General features: G+C 41.2%; 1 protein-coding gene across 1 annotated transcript in view; it reads left to right on the top strand.

Moving 5' to 3' along the window:
* The first annotated feature begins 754 nt into the window (after positions 1 to 754).
* The window catches only part of DNTT (DNA nucleotidylexotransferase), a 542670-nt gene continuing 520408 nt past the window's right edge, over positions 755 to 23016 (top strand). The window contains exon 1 of the mRNA XM_082267614.1: positions 755 to 882. Within this exon, the coding sequence (XP_082123740.1) occupies positions 809 to 882 (74 nt within the window). The 5' untranslated portion in view covers positions 755 to 808. The remainder of the gene's footprint in view (positions 883 to 23016) is intronic.

Consider the following 23016-nt stretch of genomic DNA (forward strand, 5'->3'; position numbering starts at 1 on the left):
TTTATATATATATATCTATATATATATATATAGATATATATATATATATCTATATATATATATATATATATATATATATATATATATATGTATATATATATATATATATATATAGATATATATAGATATATACACACACAACTCCCCCAATTTTTTAAAATACCTTGCCTATTAGCTTTGAAAATGGATCGAATGCAGAATCAAGATTTGCCCCCTCATAGATGTCAATAGTGTTCAATTTTATGTTTGTGTTTTTCGAACTCCATGCAGGGTTGGACTAATTGAACCTGGGTAGATGCGCCCATCTCTATTATTAGTAGCAATGCTTTGGAATATAAAGTATGTTGTTGGTCTCTTTTTATAGCATTACATAACATGATAGATATTTAAAACACATTGCAAATGACAAATATGTTATTGCACGTAACTGGGACAGAAAGGTACTGTTGGTGGGTAATGCAAAGAACATCTGTTTGGTGGTATTTAGTAATATGTTGTTATAAAATAATTTCGTTTCTGTTTAAAGTGAATAATCTCTGCAGATGTACAAGAAGTAGTGCATAAAAACCACCAGGCAAGCAGGAAAACTGACATACAGTAAATGGCTTGTGATATCAAAAAGCAGCTGGCAGAGGGATGTTTGGCTCATTTATGGTTACGCTGGCAATAGGTTTCTATCATGGATCTTGTTAGAGGGTCAGGGCTGGTCCCTGTCAAAAAGAGACCCAGAATTCTACACAGCTCCTCTTCCTTCTGCCGCTATGAAGTTAAATTTAAAGGAATTGTCCTGTTTCTTGTGGAGAGGAAGATGGGAGCAAGCAGGAGGAATTTCCTAATGGAACTGGCAAGGAAGAGAGGTTTCCAGGTTGAAAGTGAATTAAGGTAAGAGTGTATATATTGTATATGTCAGAAGATACCAATCTGTCTGCCTAAAATGGAGCTACTGTATGTTCAAAGTGGAATTTAAAGAGACTCTGTTATTTTCTCCATTCATCAGCGTTCATAAAAATAATTCCTTATTTGGGTACTTCCTATTGTGGGGTCAAAAATATCTCTCAATTGTTCTCCAGCATTATCACTTGTCACATGGGTCCCTAGTTAAAAATATCAGTAGCTATTCTGACACACATTACACAGGCATTGCCCACTGTTATCTCTGTCGGTAAACTGGTTTACATATGTGTACACGACTTACGTATGCATTTGCTTCTGCTTGCGAGCACAGGGCACTTACATTTTTTTTCTTATTTATTTCTTTATTTATTTTATTACACTGTCTCTTTTTTTTTTTTAATTTGATCATTTTTTTTTTTTTAATTTGATCATTTTTTTTTCTATTACAAGGAATGTAAACATCCTATGTAATAGAAATAAGGATGACAGGTCCACTTTATGAAGAGATCTGGGGCCAAAAAGACCCCAAATCACTCCTTTACCTTTAAAAGCAAAAGATTAAAACAAAAAAAATGTTTTGATCTTTTGCTTTAAAAGAGAAATATTGTTTACTTCAACCCTAGATTAGAAGTGATGTCATAACGTCGCTCCGGTCCTCCAAGGCCATAGAGGCTATCAGAGATGATCTGGTCTCTTTTCGCCTCTGTGATTAGCCAGCCACACTGTCGGTTGGTTAAAAACGGAAGCCCGAGAAACACTGGCGAGTGACGGGAGGATAGCTTCAGCCATAACCCGGTAAACCACTTGCAATCCAGGAAGATCTTGCCCTACCATGCATGTTGCCTGGCTGGCAACTCTGGCAATGGAAGTGCATGTTGCCTTTGTATGCCAACAAGTCACCAGATGAGTAGCAGCCAGGCCACAGTTGAGAAGTACCTGACTTAAAGCACAGGCGAAACTGTCTAATTAAAAATATGGACATCAACAGGACTTAGCAAAATAGCAAAAAACAAATAAAGGGGACACAAAGCCAGTTGAAAATGGAAGACACCTCCCAAAATCTCAGCCACCTTCCTGATCCAGTCCCCTCGACTTGGAATGTATGTGCAATTCCAGTGAATCGGAATGGGCCGCTTAGGGAGATCAATGCCCAGAATCTCTGCTATACGGTCCTGAATATCTTCCAAAAAGGGCTTATTGCAGGACAATTACTTGTCAAAACCACTTATGAATAAGTGTACCACTCTTGCCACAGCCTCTCCAACAAATATCAAAAACAGACTGGTAAATCCAGGCTGAGGGTTGTAGGTACATGATATCATCTCCTCAATAATTTGTAATTATTCTCCTGCATCTACAGAGCTAGAATGTGTCAAATAATATATGTGCTGCAGTTGGTCTTAAGAACACTTGCACTGGAGGGCTTCCTATTCCCTAATAAAGTTGGGTTTAGGACTGGGTGCAGCAGTGTTAAGCAACTTAAATAGAAACAAGATCATGTGTGGAATGAGGTCTTTAGCGGTTCATATTAGCGGTCAAAACAGGTATAGGAGACCTGGTCCAGGCAGGGAGCGTAAAGAAAAAGTGACGAAAGCTGGCAAGACCTCCAAAAATCTAGAGGAAAGCCAGAAATGTATTTATTTTTTAGTCCAATTGGGGAGACTTAGCCTTATTTCAAGTACCTTTGACATCCTAGCAAAATAAGAAATGAGAGAAAACAAAACGTTTTGGTTAAAGTTGGGCTTTAAACTAATATTTGGTTGTCAAGAATATTACACTTTTGGAGAACCCTGAAAATGATATACCCAATTATGACTGAAATACTTTATTTCGATTCCTGCCCTAAATGATAAAGGACAACTATTGTGAAAATACACCGTCATTGCTCATATGTTCTATGATTGTGCTTTATTTGCAATGTAAATGTTTTTTTATCTGCAACAATGTATTTTATCCAAATGCTATCTGCAGTAAGCACAGTCCATAAAAGGATGGAAATGGGTTCACTTTAAATATCAGTATTATAAAGTTTGCCCCTCTTGATATTCTTGACACTGTCTTTATTAAAAAAGGTCTTCAACATATCCACACTGGCGCCAGGGCCCCCTTATGCGCTTCTAGCTCGTAGAAAGAACCCTGTCATGATGCAAAAATATAGTCAATCGTTTTCACTTCATATCTTAAAGCAAAATAATAGGTTCACTTGATTTCTTTCAATAAAGATATGCAGAGGTTACTTTCAAATAAAACCACCTGATTTATTTAATTGTTATGTTATATTCATCACTTAGGTTAATTGCACCCTCCCACACAGCAAAACAAGTTGTGAGTTTTTGGTACTTGACTTTTCTATAAAATGATAGTATGTTTATTCCATATTTTATTGAAACTTTTATAATATGAATGGGACTATTATCTAGATGTTCCAGAACTGCACATTTAATATGGAATCTGCTATGTTACAAATGACCACATCTTGCAGAGCTTCCCCTCTAGGGTCATTCATCTCTTGTGTAAGGTACCTTTTATATTGTAAGTAAAAAGCTGAATCATTTACTAGAACAAATAACTTCAATGTTCTAGTGTGGGTAGTTACAATCAGACATAATAATGACCCATTTTCAGTTTGCAGCCTTTTCAATTTGTAGCCTCATTGAACTTTATCACAGTCATTTAGGTGAGGTGGATTATCACAAACCCTAATTAGGTACATAACAGTTTTTAGTCTTTAAAGGTAGATAAAAATTAGAGCTGGTCTTAAAGTGTAAGTTAGGGCAAAACAAAAACATATTCTTAACATTTCTTCAATACATTTACGTTTCCCAAAGTTGTATCTCCTCTAAAAACAATCTAAGTACTGAAAAATGCCATTGATCCCGCCAAAAAATCCAGAGAGCTTCTAACTACAGCCGTGGCCAAAAATGTTGAGAATTACACAAATGTTAATTTTTATAAAGTCTGCTGCTTCAGTATTTTTAGATCTGTTTGTGAGATGTTACTATGGTATACTGAAGTATAGGTACAATCATTTCATAAGTGTTAAAGGCTTTTATTGGCAATTACAACATTAAGTTTATGCAAAGAGTCAATATTTGCAGTGCTGACCCTTCTTTTTCAAGACCTCTGCAGTTCCTCATGGCATGCTGTCAATCAACTTGTGGGCCACATCCTGACTGATGGCAGTCCATTCTTGCATAATCAATGCTGGGAGCTTGTTAGAATTTGTGGTGGGTTTGTTTTATTGTTCACCCGCCTCTTGAGGATTGGCCACAGGTTCCCAGTGGGATTAATGTCTGGGAAGTTTCCTGGCCATGGACCCAAATTTCAATGTTTTGTTCCCCAAGCCAATTAGTTATCACTTTTGCTTTATGGCAAGGTGCTCCATCATGCTGAAAAAGGTATTGTACGTCACCAAACCGTTCTTGGATGGTTGGGAGAAGTTGCTCTCAAAGGAGGTTTTGGTACCATTCTTTATTCATGGCTGTGTTCCTAGGCAAAATTGTGAGTTAGCCCACTCCCTTGGTTGAGAGGCAACCCCACACATAAATGGTCTCAGAATGCTTTACTGTTGGCATGACAAAGGATTGATAGTGGCGCTCACCTTTTCTTCTCCGGACAAGGTTTTTTTCCCAAACAAGGGGAAAGGGTATTCATCAGAGAACATTACTTTACCCCAGTCCTCAGCAGTCCAATCCCTGTACATTTTGGGGAATATCAGTCTGTCTCTGATGTTTTTCCTGGAGAGAAGTGGCTTCATTGCTACACTTTTTTGACACCAGGCAATCCTCCAAAATACTTCACCTCACTGTGCGTGCAGATGCACTTACACCTGACTGCCATTCCTGAGTAAGCTCTGCACAAGTGGTGCCCCATTCCTGCAGCTGAACCAACTGTAGGAGATAGTCCTGGTGCTTGCTGGACTTTCTTGGGCACCCTGAAGGCTTTTTCACAAATGCAGTGGAATGTTTTTTTTATGGGATTAGGTTCATTTTCATGGCAAAGAGGGACTTTGCAATTAATTGCAATTCATCTGATCACTCTTCATACAATTCTGGAGTATATGCAAATTGCAATAATAAAAAAGAAGGCAGCAGACTTTATGAAAATTATTATTTGTGTCATTCTCAAAACTTTTGGCCATGGCTGTACTTGTAGGGAGCTGAAAACACTGGCTCTGCTGCACTAAAATCCCCCTCACCTTAATGTGTAACATAATAAGGTGTTCAAAGCTTCAGGTCTGCAGGGTGAATTCAATAGAAAAGTTCCTTATGGAAAGCTGCCCCCTCCCCCCCCCCTCTCGCCCATTGAGAAATGTTCTTTCATTGTTTACCTGGCCTGAGACTGGCTCAATCTAAATGGGAGAGTCTGATGAATCATAATTTCTCTCTCACTGACATTTCATGTTACAGCCAGTGTGTCAGGGGTACCTGATCCGAGGCCGAGATGCTGAGAGGGCTCCCCTTGTGGCTCAGTGCGGCACACCCCTGGGGATGATACAGAGGGTGTGGTGCCCAAAGTGGCACGGGTTACTAGCTGCAGGTATGTAGGTAGATCCAGGAGCAATCCGAGAGTGTACTGGAACAGACTGGAACCACAGTTGGATAGGAGTCTTCAAGGGCTCTGGAGCAGGCAGGCTACCTTGTGCCAAGGAATAGTCTCTGGTAGCGGAGACAGGAACTGGCCAAGGTCTGGGACTGGAGCAGGCAGCGGGAACCATGGTACAAGCCGAGGTCATGCACAGGAGACAAGCAGAATAGCCAAGGTCTTGAAGCAAGTCGGATCCTGTGGCCACCTTTTAAAGGCCAGCAGAGGACTGTGTCGATTGCGCATTGCGCAGGCGCATTCATGCTAATTTGTCTTCGTGCATGCGTGTTCGCCATTCTCACGCCAAGGTGGCCAGGTGTGCGCTGGATGCGCCAGGAGCTTCCATTGTTATTACTGGCAATGTAGCCAGTTCTCCTATGGCCATTTCCCTAACACAGTGAAAGCAATGAAATACCTTTGCACAATGGATGAGATGAGAGAAGGGAGCATGCCCCCATTGGGAACTCTTTCTATTGAACTCAGCCCAGAGGCCAGAAAATATCAACCCTTTGCTTGTGCTGGACATTTAGAGACAGGTAGAGGATGGGGCATCCCCGCAGTGAAGTTTTCTCCAGGACTGTTTTTCCATCCAGAAGTTCAATACCATCTTTGTTTAGGCATAATCCAGGGCCAACATCCTCTGCACATCCTGGTCTAAGACACTGGTCCAGGAATGAATCAATTATGTAAATCCAAATGCCTTTTACGTAGCCTTTACTTTATTTGCTACGTGTACATACAGTATGTTGATCTCAGATGCTGCATGAATTGGAGAATTATAATGTTACGACAGGTTTCCTGTAGTAGTCTAAGATGACCGTTTTTAGTATGTACTGATACAGTATCTCACAAAAGTGAGTACACCCCTCACATTTTTGTAAATATGTTATTATATCTTTTCATGTGACAACACTGAAGAAATGACACTTTGCTATAATGTAAAGTAGTGAGTGTACACCCCCTAAGTGAAAATGTCCATATTGGGCCCAAAGTGTCAATATTTTGTATGTCCACCATTATTTTCCAGCATTGCCTTAGTCCTCTTGGGCATGGAGTTCACCAGAGCCTCACAGGTTGCCAGTAGAGTCCTCTTCAACTTCTCCATGACAACATCATGGAGCTGGTGAATGTTAGGGGCCTTGCGCTCCTCCACCTTCTCTTTGAGGATATCCCATAGATTCTCAGTAGGATTTAGGTCTGTAGAAATGCTTGGCCAGACATCACCTTTACCCTCAAGTTGTTTAGCAAGGCAGTGTTCATCTTGGAGGTGTGTTTGGGGTCGTTATCATGTTGGAATACTGCCTTGTGGCCCAGTCCTCAAAGGGAGGGGATCATGCTCTGCTTCAGTATGTCACAGTACATGTTGGCATTCATGGTTCCCTCAATGAACTGTAGCTCCCCAGTGCTGTCAGCACTCTGCAGCCCCAGACCATGACACCCCCACCACCATGCTTGACTGTAGGCAAGACACACTTGTCTTTATACTCCTCACCTGGTTGGCACCACACACGCTTGACACCATCTGAACCAAATAAGTTTTTATTGGTCTTATCAGACCACAGGATATGGTTCTAGTAATCCATGTCCTTAGTCTGCTTGTATTCAGCAAATGCAATTGCAGGCTTTCTTGTGCATCATCTTTAGAAGAGGCTTCCTCCTGGGACGACAGCAATGCAGACCAATTTGATGCAGTGTGCAGCGTATGGTCTGAGCACTGACAGGCTGACCCCCCACCCCTTCAACCTCTGCAGCGATGCTGGCAGCACTCATATGTCTATTTCCCAAAGACAACCTCTGGATATGACGCTGAGCACGTGCACTCAACTTCTTTGGTTGACCATGGCGAGGGCTGTTCTGAGAAGAACTTGTCCTGTTAAACCCCTGTATGTTCTTGGCCACCATGCTGCAGCTCAGTTTCAGGGTCCTGGTAATCTTATAGTCTAGGTCATCTTTATGTAGAGCAATAATTATTTTTTTCAGATCCTCAGAGAGTTCTTTGCCATGTTGAACTTCCAGTGACCGGTATGAGAGAGTGAGAGCAATAACACCAAATTTAACACACCTGTTCCCCATTCACACCTGAGACCTTGTAACACTGAGTCACATGACACCGGGGAGGAAAAATGGCTAATTGGGCCCAATTTGGACATTTTCACTTAGGAGTGTATTTATGTTTTTTTTGCCAGCAGTTTAGACATTAATGGCTGTGTGTTGAGTTATTTTGAGGGGACAGCAAATTTACACTGTTAAACAAGCTGTACACTCACTACTTTACATTATAGCAAAGTGTAATTTCTTCAGTGTTGTCACATGAAAATATATAATAACATATTTACAAAAATGTGAGGGGTGTACTCACTTTTGTGAGATACTGTATTTATTATGATAATTTTTATGGTCTCAATGTCAGTGCAACACATTTGTATTATTGTTTTAAAATATGTACTGTATACACATTTTTAGGTATACAAGTTAATGTCTCTGGAGTCATATCCACAATTTCAGATTTTTGGGAGGGCAAGGTTGCACAGGTTGTAGGAATTATGGGTTCACTCTAAAGATTGATTACAGCAGAACCTTTGACTGTGAAAAGGCCTGTGTTTGCTTCTAAAATGTTATTCCTAACTCTTTGCAATGGAAATTTTCATGGTAACATACCTTATTCAAGCCAGCTCCCTATCCTGCTGGTTTTATGTCTGTAATTTTAATGTAGGTATCACAGTAACTGCATAATTCCACCTTGTTCTGCTGCAAGGTTTCTGCACAAGGTATATGAGCACAGAAAACATAAAAATCTCACTAGTTGTAGCTAACTTGTGTATTCCTTTGTTTTCTTTCAGCTGTTTTTTTCTTAGCTCTCCATATGTAATTACCACCAAGCTGTTAAAGGCATACAAATATCTAATAGGACTAGTTATGAATTATGATGAGGATCTTCTTAGATGATTTCTTAGTTCTTGAACTATACTTTATTTTAACCTCCCTGCACACACATTGCTCTGTCATTATTTGATGAATTTAGCCAGAGATTTCCAAAAGGAATAATTACAGCCTAGACAATTTGGGGCTTTTTGTGGTACCCCCTCTTACCTGCTGCTAGGTTTTTGGTGCACTTTTTTGCAAATTCTTTATGTAAATTATCCAGCATTCAAAGGATAACAAATTACGGTGAAAAAATACAGTGCCTTGAAAAAGTATCCCTACCCCTTGACCACATTTTGTCATGTTACAACCAAAAACGTAAATGTATTTTATTGGGATTTTATGTGATAGAACAACACAACGTTGCACCTAATTGTGAAGTGGAAGGAAAATGATAAATGGTTTTCAAAATTTTTACAAATACATTTTTGAAAAGTGTGATGTGCATTTGTATTCAGCCCCCTTTACTCTGATACCCCCTAACTAATGTAGCAAGTTTTCCAGGCCTATGGCCTGATTTGGGTCTGCCATCAGTACCGGTAACCCCTCCAGCCCATGGGAGCTGTGACCCTGGGTGTGAGAACTGAAGCAGCGACAACTCCGGTATCTTTGTTTGTGGTTTTTATTGAATTTAAGGGGATGGGAGAAGGGAATGAGTGGGATACTCCTATTTTTTTTTTTTTAATTATTATTATTTCTTAATTATTTTCCAAAATTAGTATATTATAACATCCATTCTTTCCCAAGTACATTTATGGGATCATTATAAAATCATCACAAATTGCATACTAAACATTATACACTCCTATACCCATGTCCCTAGTATCCCCCCACCCCCCCCCCTATGCCATTCCCTAGTCTCCTCTTTCTCCTCCCCTTAAAGCTATATAGTCCCCTGTTCCTTTAAAGGCTCTCCACTCCTCCCAGATGTCCACCTCCTTTCCTTGTTCATCCTCTCCACTCCTCAAATATTCAAAATTTCTCGTTCTTTCCACTCTCCTAATCCAGTCCCCTCCCGAAGGGGCTGCTTCTTTCGGCCAGTTTAAGGGGATTAAGCTTTTCGCTGCATTCAATAAATGTGGAATTAGTGTTTTTTTATATTGTTTTACTGAGTTTTTTGTACCATGAAATAAGCAAATCCACGGGTCTTCTGGGATCTCTGTATTTACTATTTTCTTTATTAAAATGATCACTTCCCTCCAGTATTTTTTAATTTTTGGGCATTCCCACCAAATATGTGCCATTGATCCCAATTCCTTACACCCCTGCCAACAGTAGTGCGTACTCCCAGGTTTAAACCTACAAACTTTATCCGGAGTATTATACCACCTAGACATACATTTATAATTAATTTCTGCTGTGTTGGTATCTACTGCGGAACTATGTACCAACTTCAGACTCTTTTCTAAATTAAAATCTTCTCCTCGTGCTCCTAATTCCCTTTCTCATTTTACTATGAAGGGCGGTACTGCCGGCTCCGTCGCTGCTATCATAATTTTATACACGTTTGAGATATTGTTCTTTATCTTATCTGAGGCACAAATTTGTTCAAAAGGTAATAGCTCTTTTGCCTCTTTTAACGGATAAGGCAATGAGGCTACGAAATGCTTCAACTGGCAGTATCGCCATTCATCTACCCTCCAATTCGTTTTTTTCTGTAGTTCTAATAAAGTGATAATTTTCCCATTAACCAAAATATCCTTTAATCGTGCATCTACATCTCCAATCCAGTTCCGTGTAACTTCCCTTCTCCTGGCGGGAAGAATTTTGTGTCTCATAAAGGAATAAACGGTAAATTATATTTCCAATTTTCTTTTTTATATATTAAATCCCATATTTTCAGTGCCTGACGTGTAATTACGTGTATTTTTGAATTTAATTTTCTATACTGTGGTGGTATCCACATAATTATTCGTATGTATCGCTCATAGTGCATTCTATTTTCACCCAACATTTCTCACCCTTTTCTTTACCCCATTCCAACACCTGTGAGAGTACTGAAGCTTGGTAATATTTTTTGAAATCGGGGATCCCTAAACCCCCTTGTGATTTGCTTTTACTTAATACTGCATATTGTATTCTAGGTTTTTTATTTTTCCAGATGAACCTTGTTACGATTGATTTCAATATCTTAAAAAATACCTGGAGTATTGGGATTGGGATCATTTGAAAATTATATGATATCTTTGGGAGTATTGCCATTTTTACAATATTTATTCTTCCCATCCACGACAGAGCCCGAGTTGCTAATTTGTTAATTTCAGTTTTTATTTCATTTTGTAGTGGAATATAGTTTACCTTGTACATTTTCTTTGGGTTCATGTTAATTTAATTCCTAGGTATCTCAATTCTGACTTTCTCCATACAAAGGGAAAGTCACTTTTAGATCCTCTTCCTCCTGTTTACTCATTTTGATACTCAAGATCTCTGATTTTGAAGGATTAATTTTTAAATTAGATAGTTCTCCGTAATATTTCAGGATTTTCATCACATTTGGCAGGGTAATCCTTGGGTTGGAGACGTAGAGCAATACGTCGTCCGCAAAAGCCGCAACCTTATGCTCTACCTCTCTAACCATCACTCCCCTAATATCCGGACTTCCCCTTATTGTTGCCAAAAGGGGTTCCAAGGATAATACGAATAACATCGGTGAAAGTGGGCACCCCTGTCTCATTCCATTATACATTTCAAATGGCTCTGATAGTATCCCATTAATTTTTACTGAGAGTGGGATACTCCTTTAGGCTCCAACTAATTACACTTGGGACTTTACTTCTGAAAAATGCCCGTTGGCGCTTCCTTGAAGCCCGCCGGCACCAGCCAATGCTCACTAACTTTGAGAACACTCTGTAGAACAATAAAAGTACTGAATCATTGACTTGTAGTCCAGAAGATCCAGGACTAAGAACTGTAGAACCTCTGGCACTGTTGTAATGTAAAAGTCACTGAATACTTTCCTCCGCCCTGCTTGGCTTGAGGTAAAATGATGTAGAGTCCTGCATGGCTGTAGCTTTAACTGACACACTCTGTACACTTCAGGACCCAACTACAGGTGCCCCCTTTAACCTTGAACTCTTCAGGGTCCACTGACTATGTACCCCCTTTACAGCTAGCTGACACTGGATCCCGGAACCTCTTAGTGGTCCCCTCTAACTTCAGGCAGACCCTCAGGGGCAATCCGCAATACTCACGGCCTGTGTAGACTTTCCTGTGACTGGACCCCTCTCGCTCTCCGCAGGCACACTGGATCCCCGCAGCTCAACTCAGCTCTCTCTCTGGACACTCAGGCGACACCCCGAGACATCCACCTTCCTCAGACAGGAGGAGAGACAGCCGCACTCTCCTTCCTGGGACTCTGCTCCGGCCAAAGACACCGTGCCACACACTTACCTCCATACTTATACCCACTCCCAGAATCCTGTGCAGCATAATCTACCTTCTGGGGTAGTTACAAGCTGGGATGTGTTCCCTGATTGGGCTTCCCACACTGCCCTATGAGAATCCTCTCACAGGAGCCAGTGGGGACCCCCAGCATGGATGGTGTAAGCTGTGTCTGAGCAGAGGCCGGTTCCATATCCCACTGGAGACTCTTCTGCCCCGGTCAGCCCCAACCAAGCTGTCCCAGCTCCCCCTGCTGGCCAAGTCGGGAACCCATATTCAGTCAGTAAGTAGAGAGCATCTGGAGCAGGGCTTCAGCTTGGAATGGGGGTCAGGAGGAGGCTGGAAAGAGAGAGAGCGGGAGGGGGGCCGAGTCGCTGCACTATGGGCCTCTGGTTTGTACTTGCCCCCTGGGCCGAAAGTTGCCAGTCCACTCCTGATTGTGGAGTGTCTCTTGAGAATATGTCCAAAAAAAGGTGATTTTATCGGATATGCAGCCAACACGATTATACACTGCCAGCCTAAAAAATAAAGTGCCACCAAAAAAAAAAAAAGGTCACAGACTCTAATATTTCGTTGGCTTTGCTTACGGCAAGCATTCGCTGTGGCATTGTTTTGATAAGCTTCTGCAATGTCACAAGATTTATTTCCGTCCAGTGTTGCATTCATTTTTCATCAAGATGTTGTATTGATGATGGGAGAGTCTGACCACTGCGCAACGTCTTCTCCAGCACATCCCAAAGATTCTCAATGGGGTTAAGTTCTGGACTCTGCGGAGGCCAATCCATGTGTGAAAATGATGTCTCATGCTTCCTGAACCACTCTTTCACAATGTGCCTGGCATTGTCATCTTGGAATATGCCCGTGCCATCAGGGAAGAAAAAAATCCATTGATGGAATAACCTGGTTATTCAGTATATTCAGATTGTCAGTTGACCTCATTCTTTGGGCACAGGCAGTAACTATCCAATTGGATAGTTACTGCATGCTTGGTTTAATTAGTTGCTTAGTTAGTTCCAGGTGGCAACTTTTTTTATTTGCCAGGCAGTGTAGGTGTGTATTGGCAAAAAAAGTTTTCATATTGGCCAAAAGTCAGGGAGACAGTGAGGTGCTGCTGTCCAGTGGTCCATGCCTGAACCTGTCCTTGACCTGTTCATTTGAACTTCTACACCCTGAAGAACCTCCTTGGTACAGCTCATAACATACCTACCATATAACTGCTACCAATGCTATGCTATCATATGGCATTATACCATGAATCCTTTTTTATCACCTTTCATCTATTACTTTGCTGATCATTAATAAACTAAGTCAGCTACCTTTGTAGCAAACTGCGAAATGCAGGTCAAAATGCAGCTTGTTGTGTATTATTATGGAGCATCTGCTATTTTGCAATTGCTTAATACTCAGCTTTGTCATTGCTGCTATGTATAGCTCAGAGTGCCCTGCGTTTGTTGCTGTGTGAGCCAAGAAATGGGCACAGCTGTACAGGTATCGGGGGAGTAGTGCCATCAGCAACCCTTCTGCTTCCACCACAGCAGTGGGTATGGCACATAATAACATTCCCAGCTTTGTAGCATGGGCAACAATTAATGTGAATCTTTGTATATCAAATATATAAACCACAGGAAGCAGCCGTTCCTTCTCCAACTGATTTTTCTTTGCACAGGAAAAATTAGACGGGGGTCTGTGGTATTTTCACAGAATGTAACAAGCTGCATATTTCTTGCTACAGATAAACAGGAAATTGAAATATTTGCTATGGATTGAAGTGTGCTAATCGGCTTTGTGTGATTATTTATTAAACATTAACTCCAGGCAGAAATAAAAACATCATTTAGTTCTGTTATGAATATATGTAAAAAATGATTACATTTATTTATTTATTGCATAGAACTAAGCTAAATACAATCATTTTTCTTAATATCAGCTTCCTATTTTAAAGCGAAAGTATAGGCGGCATAGGTGTTCACAGCTCAAATACACATACATACTGTACAAACAAACACTTTAAAATGCAATAAAACATTTCTTCATAAATAGACACATCAATGTAAACAACAAACACATTTGTTGTGATGCCAGTCAGTGAGCAGTCTGCGGTGAGGACAACCAGTCAGTGAGCAGTGTGCATTGAGGACAACCAGACAGTGAGCAGTGTGCGGTGAGGACAACCAGTCAGTGAGCGGTGTGCGGTGAGGACAGCCAGTCAGTGAGCAGTGTGCAGTGAGGACAGCCAGACAGTGGGCAGTGTGCGTTGAGGACAACTAGTCAATGAGCAGTGTACAGTGAGGAGAGCCAGTCAGTGAGCAGTGTGCAGTGAGGACAGCCAGTCAGTGAGCGGTGTGCGGTGAGAACAGCCGGTCAGTAAACTGTGTGCGGTGAGGACAGCCAGTCAGTGAGCAGTGTACAGTGAGGAAAGCTGGCCAGTGAGTAGTGTGTGGTGAGGACAGTCGGTCAGTGAGCAGTGTGCGGTGAGGACAGCCAATCAGTGAGCAGTGTGCGGTGAGGACAACCAGCCAATAAGCAGTGTGCGGTGAGGACAACCAGTCAGTGAGCAGTCTGCGATAAGGGCAACCAGTCAGTGAGCAGTGTGTGGTAAGGACAGCCAGTCAGTGAGCAGTGTGCGGTGAGGACATGAGGACAACTAATCAATGAGCAGTGTGCAGTGAGGACAGCCAGTCAGTGAGCAGTGTGCGGTGAGGACAGCCGGTCAGTAAGCAGTGTGCGGTGAGGACAGCCAGTCAGTGAGCAGTAAGAAGAAGAGGGGAGAAGCGCTCTAAGTGCAGACAATTTATTGCAGATAACAAGGCAGGTGATATACACTCACTAGACATGAAGACTGAAAAGCTGTATGTGTCAAAGCAATCCTGCAGCCATCCTCTGGAGGGTGTCCTCTGGTCACAGGAAGCCGTATGCAGTACTGTCACTGGCGGTGGGAGGGAAGAAAGCCGGCTGTCTCCCACAACATCAGCGGTGAGCGGTCAAGCGGCTCGGATCTGCGGTTCCGTGTTGCGAGTGATGGATGGAGGCACTCTCACCCACAGGGATGGTGGGATCTGTCCGATGTGTTACGGCATGCACGATGCGTTTCTGAGCTAGCACCTGATGAAAGAGCGCGCCGGGTGCAGAGGACCCCGCGCATGCTCAGAAACGCATCGTGCATGCCGTAACACATCGGACAGATCCCACCATCCCTGTGGGTGAGAGTGCCTCCATCCATCACTCGCAACACGGAACCGCAGATCCGAGCCGCTTGACCGCTCACCGCTGATGTTGTGGGAGACAGCCGGCTTTCTTCCCTCCCACCGCCAGTGACAGTACTGCATACGGCTTCCTGTGACCAGAGGACACCCTCCAGAGGATGGCTGCAGGATTGCTTTGACACATACAGCTTTTCAGTCTTCATGTCTAGTGAGTGTATATCACCTGCCTTGTTATCTGCAATAAATTGTCTGCACTTAGAGCGCTTCTCCCCTCTTCTTTTTGTCTGTACAGATTCTTCCTCCTCATCTGTGGAAGAGCAGCTCAGTGCCCACGGACTTTATCCCTTTTAGGATCATCAACCTATTTATGGTATCCCATTGTCCCCTATTGTATGGTACCATGTTATGCCTATGTCCATTTGCAGCTACAACCTTTTTTATTGCCTGTGTTTTTTTTTTTTTTTTCCCCCTTCCCTCCCCTCCCCCTCCTCCCTGGATTCAGCTGCTTATTAGTTCTGTTCATCCACCCTTCATATGCTGGAGGTCTTCGTAGCGCTCTGTGTTTTGTTTTTTAGTCAGTGAGCAGTGTGCAGTGAGGACAGCCAGCCAGTGAGCAATGTGTGGTGAGGATAGCGGGTCAGTGAGTAGCGTGCGGTGAGGACAGCCAATCAGTGAGCAGTGTGCGGTGAGGAAAACCAGTCAATGAGTAGTGTGTGGTGAGGACAACCAGTCAGTGAGCAGTGTGCTGTGAGGACAGCCAATCAGTGAGCAGTGTGCGGTGAGGACAACCAGTCAATGAGCAGTGTGCGGTGAGGACAGCCAGTCAGTGAGCAGTGTACAGTGAGGACAGTCAGTTGACAGTATGTAGTGGGAAGGCTGGGAGAAGTTCTCCAGTTCTTTATGTGCAGTGTAAGGGTTAAATCAGCACAGATGGAACATGAGGGGAATTCCGGCTGCAGTGAAAAATGTAAACCTCTTACCAGCAGCCACTTACCACATGGCTGGAAGTAGTAGACTCTCTGGCTGCCATTTCTGCTCTGCCTCCTTCTAAGGTTTCCACCTGTCCAGGATTCACCTGGACAGTCCGGGTTTTAAATCATGTGTCTGGGTTTCAGTCCACTTAAAACCCACACACATTTTTCAGACAGGAATGTGGCTCAGAACAGGGCTTGACAGGAGGGTGAGGGGGCAATATGCGCGCCGCATTGCTATTCTCTTTGCAGTGCCCAAAAGTGTCCCGGGTCTGTTACAATCCTACAGTGTATACTAAAACAAATATATTACTGTGTACCACTAAAGTGTTCAGGTTTGGCTGGAAGAAAAAGTGGCAACCCTACCTTCATCCCAGTTTCAGCTACAAGATTATCCAGGGCAACCACAAGTGAGTATGTAGGAGGGAGAGTTTGGCCACACCCCTACCCCACCCACCACCTCCTCAGCCATGGGAGATACTGCACAGCTTTGAGTCCCCTCTGGCTGCAAGCCTCAGGATGCTGTGTGACGGACACCACCGGGACACTGCACCCAGGGCAGAAAGTCAAAGGAAGACCTTGCGGACCCAGTGAAAGAGATGGAGGTGAACCCAAGCACCCCCCTGGAGCTGACCAAACTGTATTCCTTAACAGCTGTAGAGAAAAGGTAGGTAAGATCTGGACTGTTTTGCATGGCAGTCATAGCCACTTTGTGCCTTTACATCTGAACACTGTATATTTTCACGATATTTAAAAGGTTAGTTCACCTTTACAAAAAAAAAATATATATAAAAGGTGAACTACGCAAGACATCCTCCCTATTCTCTCAGTCCCTGCTGTACTTACCTCCGAGGTTGCCGAGCTCTTAGCACCCTTGCAGCCGCTCCAGCGATCCTGGGATTTGAAATGCCCGCTTTTCTCTCTCTTCTCGTTTCAACGCTTCCAGAATAGACCAGATAGATTCTTAATGATAGCTCAGGCCAATCGGAATTGGTAGTTCTAGGAAGCGGTGCAAGGAGAAGAAGGAGAAGTGCAAGGATTTCAAGTCCCTGGACTGCTTGAAAGACTGTAGGGGTGCTGAAAGCTCAGCAGCCCCAGAAGGTAAGTACATCAGAGACCTAGGCGGTGGGGACGGTGATTGGTGTTGAACTTTACTTTTTTTTCTGTAAAAGTGAACTATCCCTTTAACAAGTAACACATGTAGTAACCTATTTTATCCTAGGTATTTTTTTAATCTGCCTTCTAGACAAGTTCAACTATCTTTCTATGAATAATCAAAGGAGCATTTGTACTGTAAAGTACAAATTCTAAGTGCATGGAATTATTGATTGAGGAACTGCTTTTTTAAAGTGCAGGCTTTTTAGCTCTGAACATTTGTGGAAAGTTTTTATTTCTGTCTGTGACCCTATTGAGGTGATCTCTAGCTTCATGTTTCTGGGACCACTAGGACAGTGGACTCCAAACGACAGCCCACGGGCTGGGTGCGGCCCTTTGCTTGCCTTTATCCAGCCCTTGAGACACTCTTCCTCCCTCTGTCAACAATGGGATATTATTCTTCCCACTGTCACCAATGATGGAGCATAATCCTTTATCTCACACTAAAGATGGCACACTATTCCTCCCACCGACACCAATGAAGGAGCATACATTCTTCCCACTGGTACCAATGATGGATCATAAATTCTTCTTCTGATACCAAAGATGGGGCACTATTCCTCCCACTGACACCAATGATGGGGTATTATTCCTCCCACTAAAACCAATGATTGGGAACTATTCCTCATCATCCTCATCTTTGCATTATCCACTCCCACTGTCGTAGTCGCCCCCCCCCCCCCCTAGTCTAAAAGACAGTAAACCGGCCCTTTGTTTGGAAAGTTTGGGGACCCCCTGCATTAGGACAAGAAATGGTAACAGTTGTCATTGAGACAGGAAGGTGCCAAGCAAAAAAAAACTTGTCGGAGACTTTAATTCTTCACAACTCTACTAAAAATGTGTTTTTGTCTATGTCTTCATTGGAGATATTTCCACTCACTTCCTGTGATGAGAGGAAGTGGGAAGAATCCTCCCCAGTAATAATACAGACTTCAATGAAAACTGAACCCTTTCCTGGTTATCCAAACCAAAATAAAAAGTTTAGGCAAGAGTTAGGTTCTAAACTCTTCAGATTTGTTTTACACAGCCAGGCAAGCACTGAGTAGGTAAAACTTTCTTTTAAATTTAGTTTTGATTAGAGTGGAGAGGAATTAGAACCCCCATCAGGTTTTATTTTTTCTGTCTGTTCCCCTCGTCATGGAGATCCACCCCCTTTATTTGTCCTGTTTACCGTTATCACAGAAAGTGAAAGAAAAGCCCAAGTTGTTGGTTGCCACATCAAAAAGGAGTAGAGGGGAATTCTTTCAAAGTTCTTATGACCCTGGTGACTTTGTAGGGATTTCTTCTCACTTCCTGTTTTGGGTCCCCAATAGAACATTGCAAAAATTATCCAACTGGTGGGAGAATCATATATATATGAAAAAACCTTAGCTTTCAATGATTTTAAGATGCGACAATTTCAGGCCAGGTGGTCTATCTGGAACGAATTTATTCAAAAACCAGGTTCACACTAGATATCATTGATATCTGGCGAAGTGAGAGGTTGAGCCCGGGTGGGAGGGGGGCCCATGGTGTAGTCGGGGGGCGCAGCATGTTCCCTGTATGGGGCGCCCACCCTATGGTGTTGACGGATGTGGCTGAGCCCACTGTGTGACATTGGGTTCCCCCCTCCTCCCTCGGGCAGATGTGCAACTATGTGCAACTTACTGCTTTAGACGACAGTACTTTACGGTGATCGCTTGAGAAGGTTAAGTAAGTCAGATGTTTACTCTCTTTGGGCCATTTTCGTGGCCATATGCCATACATGTTTGTTTTAATGCATTGATGCTTTCTTTTTCTTTTTCCTTTATTATGTGACATTGCAATCTATGTTTTTGTATTCACGTTTGCCTTGTTTATTTTTCTTGAAAACCAAATAAAAAGATTTGACTAAGAACATTGCAAAAAACTGGTAGGGGTTATAACCCTCCCTTACCTTTTTTATCTCTTGTCCTACTTTAATGTGATAAACTAAGGCCAATTTCAAGCAGTGGGTGGCCTGTCACCACCTGACTCGACAAACCTAGATTGAGAAATTGAAGGAGTCTAGTTTAAAAAGCTGCCCAATCAGCTGCAGTCACTGTCACAACTAATAAAGCTAGAGGAAATGCAGCAGGTTAGGTCTGTGAGTTTACTAATACTTTATTTCATAAATGTTATTGCCCTGTTGGGTTCAACAGGGAGCACATACCTGTATATGGTAACATGCTGTATATGGCAGGGCTGCTCTTTATGCCTATTCATTCACTGCTTTCGATTTAAGGGTTAAAAGATTTTTGGATAAGAATATCTGTGGAACTCGAGGATTAGCGTTTATATATGGAACATATTTTAGGCAACATATTAAGAAAAATCCCACACAAGCAGCATTAGTCATAGCAGTTGTTAGAAACCAACAGTAGATGGCAGAATGTTGTTTCTCTTATATATGAATTGTGTTCCTAATTGAACTGTGACTTTCTCATTGGTAGTAATGCAGCTAAAGGCAATGTTTTATTAAAAAAATGATGGAAAAGCTCTTATTCTCTTCTATTATAAGTAAGCATCCTATTCTAAGACCTGCAATTTTACAATACGTGTAAAACAAAACTATTAAGACTACAGTAATCCCCAGCTCCATCGCGGTTCAGTTTTTGCGGTCCCGGTAATTCGCGTTTTTTTTGTAATGTTATTTTACTATATAAATCATTAAAAATTAAATATTTTTGTGTTTTCCATAGCTCTTGCTATGTCTCTTAGTATCTTTTATGTGTTTAAATGAGTTTCTATTGTTTTAAAAGTGTGTTTAAAGACCTTAAAATGCTTCTACACGTACAGTGACAGTAAAATAAACATGCCTACAATGCATTTTAATAGGGTTTTTCTATTTCGCGGAATTTCATTTTTCGCGGCTGGGTCCGGAACGTAACCCCCGCAATGGAGGGGGGTTTACTGTATACATTTAATTTAGCAACGTTGAAGCAAACTTTCTTTTTCCTAACCTGGCACCTTCCCTACTACAAGAAATTTTCCTGATAAAGAAAAGATTAATTAGATAAGGGTCATTTTATAAAATAAATAATAATAATCATAAAGAAGTTAATGATACTTTTATTAGCATATCCATATCACAAGCCTTTTATACTTGAGAAAGACAGAAGAAACTATTTTCTTGTTCATGTAATACAGGACAAAGACAGGAGATTGGTCGCTGGAAAAAAAAAAAAAAAAAGAAAACAGTGAGGACCTCTATCTTTTTTTTTTTTTTTTTTTTTTTTTACTTTATTTTTATTTGCATATAAAATCTCAATATACAGAGTTCCATCAATTTGATTTAGATTCGCAAGTTACATAATTAAATTATGCATCAAAAAGGCACACAAAGAAATACATATACATTTTCCCTTCCCACCCTCCCCCTACCTCCCAGGATTCCTCCCCTTCTTGCCAGCCGTTTCGCTCTAGAATGCCTCCCCATAGTAGATATGCTATTTGTTTATTTCAATATATTTAGTTGATTTTTTAAATTCTTTCCATTTCCCCCATTTTCTTATCATATTTCTTGGAATCTCTTCTTGTGTATTACATAGGTATTCCAAATTATAGTTATTATTTATCTTTTTACACCATTCCTTTATTTTCGGGCTCTCCTTTTCTCTCCACTTTTTTGGTATGGTTCCTTTTGCTGTATTCAGCATTGTTGGGACCAGAGTCATTTTATATTTTTTTAAAGGTATTGTTGTTTTGTGAAATAGGCATGCCCATGGATCGTCCGGCACTTTTATTTCGGTGATGTCTTCAATCAGTTGTCTTACCTCTAGCCAAAAATCTCTTATTTTGGGACAGTCCCAAAATAAATGATAAATTGTACCTATGTTACCGCAGTCCCGCCAGCATTTATCTGTCTTGCCTGGTTGGTATTTATTTATCACTTCTGGGGTGATGTACCACCTATATAGACATTTATAGTTTAATTCTGTAGTACTGACATCTATGGCTGTGGATCCCGCCATCCCCAGTACAGTCCCTAGCTCCTGTCCTTGCAAATGTGTTCCTATTTCTTTCTCCCATTTCCCTATATATGGAGGTTTCTCCCTACTGTGCCATTCCGTCAGCATTTTGTAAATCTGAGACACTCCATGCCTTTGCATGGGAGAGTAGCTCAGTTTCTCGATATTGTTAAGATTATTTTCCGACCTAATCGGCTGTGGTAATGAGCTGACAAAATGTTTCAGCTGGAGATATCTCCAATTATCTATTTTTATATTATTATTTTCTTGTTTTAATTTCTGAAGTGTTTTTATGTGCCCTTTGTGTAAAATATCTTTTAATTGAGTGTTCCCTATCCAGTTTCCCCCCTGTTCTTCCTCCCCGGGTGGGAAATATTTAGTGCCATTTAATGCTATCATTGGTGAGTTATATTCCCATTTCAGTTGCTTATTTATTCCATCCCATATTTTATAAACTACTTTTGTCAATTCATGTGCTCCCTGCGTTTCCCTATATTTTGGTGGGATCCAAATTGTTTTGTGTAACTGATTATTATTTTGTGTACATTCTATCTCTACCCATCTTTTTTCTCTCCTTTCTATTTTTGTCCAGTCCACCATTCGTGTAATAATTACCGCCTTATAGTACCTCTCTATGTCTGGGGTGGCTAATCCTCCCTGTGCTTTGCTTCTTGTCAGGATCTTATACTGTACTCTGGGTTTTTTCCACTGCCATATATACTTTGTCAGTAGGTTTCTAATTACCCTAAAAAAATTTGCGGGGATGTTTATTGGCAATAGAGAGAAGGTATATAAGATTTTTGGCAAGATAAACATCTTAACAACATTGTTTCTTCCAATCCATGAGATTTGACCATTTGATTTCTTTCTTATTTCTGTTTTTATTTCGTTCAGTAACGGTATATAATTAGCTTGATATAATTTTTCAGTTTGAGGAGTTAAATATATCCCTAGGTATTTTAATTTTTCTTTTGTCCACGTATATGGGAAGTGTGTTTTTATACTTTGTTCTTCCTGAGTATTTAACCTTATGTTGAGAATCTCTGATTTTATTGGATTTATTTTAAAGTTTGACAACTTTCCGTAATCTTTTAGCTCCTTTTGAATATTTGGGAGAGTAATCCTTGCATTTGTGACAATGAAAAGCAAGTCGTCAGCGTATGCTGCGACTTTGTGTTCTTCTTGATTTACCTTCACTCCTTTTATGTCTACATTTTGTCTAATTTTTGCCAGTAATGGTTCCAGGGTTAACACGAACAATAGGGGTGACAGGGGGCACCCCTGTCTTGTCCCATTACTCAATCCAAATTTCTCTGATAAGCTTCCGTTTATTTTTATTTTTGCTGTGGGGTTGTTATATAATGCTTCTATCCATTGCCTCATTCTTAGCCCAATCCCTAAACTTTTTATGGTTTCTTTCATGAAGTCCCAGTCAACCCTATCAAAAGCCTTTTCGGCATCAATTGATAATAGGATGGAGGGGACTTCATGTTTTATTGTTTTTTGTAAAAGTAGCAAGGTGCGTATAACATTATCCTTACCTTCTCGACCTGGAACGAATCCAGTCTGGTCCGGATGGATCCACATTTTTAATAAATCTTTTAATCTCGTTGCCAAAATTTTCGCAAATAATTTTGTATCTGTATTTAACAACGCGATTGGCCTATAACTAGAGCATAGGGTTTGATCTTTCCCTTCTTTCGGTATGACCGTTATATATGCCATTAGAGATTCTTCTCTTAGTTCTTCCTTCCCTATTTTATTCAGATATTCTAGCATTTTTGGTATTAATATTTCTTTAAATCTTTTATAATACTTTATTGTGTATCCATCTGGACCTGGACTCCTTCCATTTTGAGTGGTTTTTAATGCTTCTCTTATTTCACTTTCAGTAATTGGCGCTTCAAGAAGTTCCAATTTATCTTCTGGGATCTTGGG

The sequence above is a fragment of the Pelophylax lessonae genome, assembly GCF_965119305.1.
Source record: "Pelophylax lessonae genome assembly, chromosome: 9".
Lineage (NCBI taxonomy): Eukaryota > Metazoa > Chordata > Amphibia > Anura > Ranidae > Pelophylax > Pelophylax lessonae.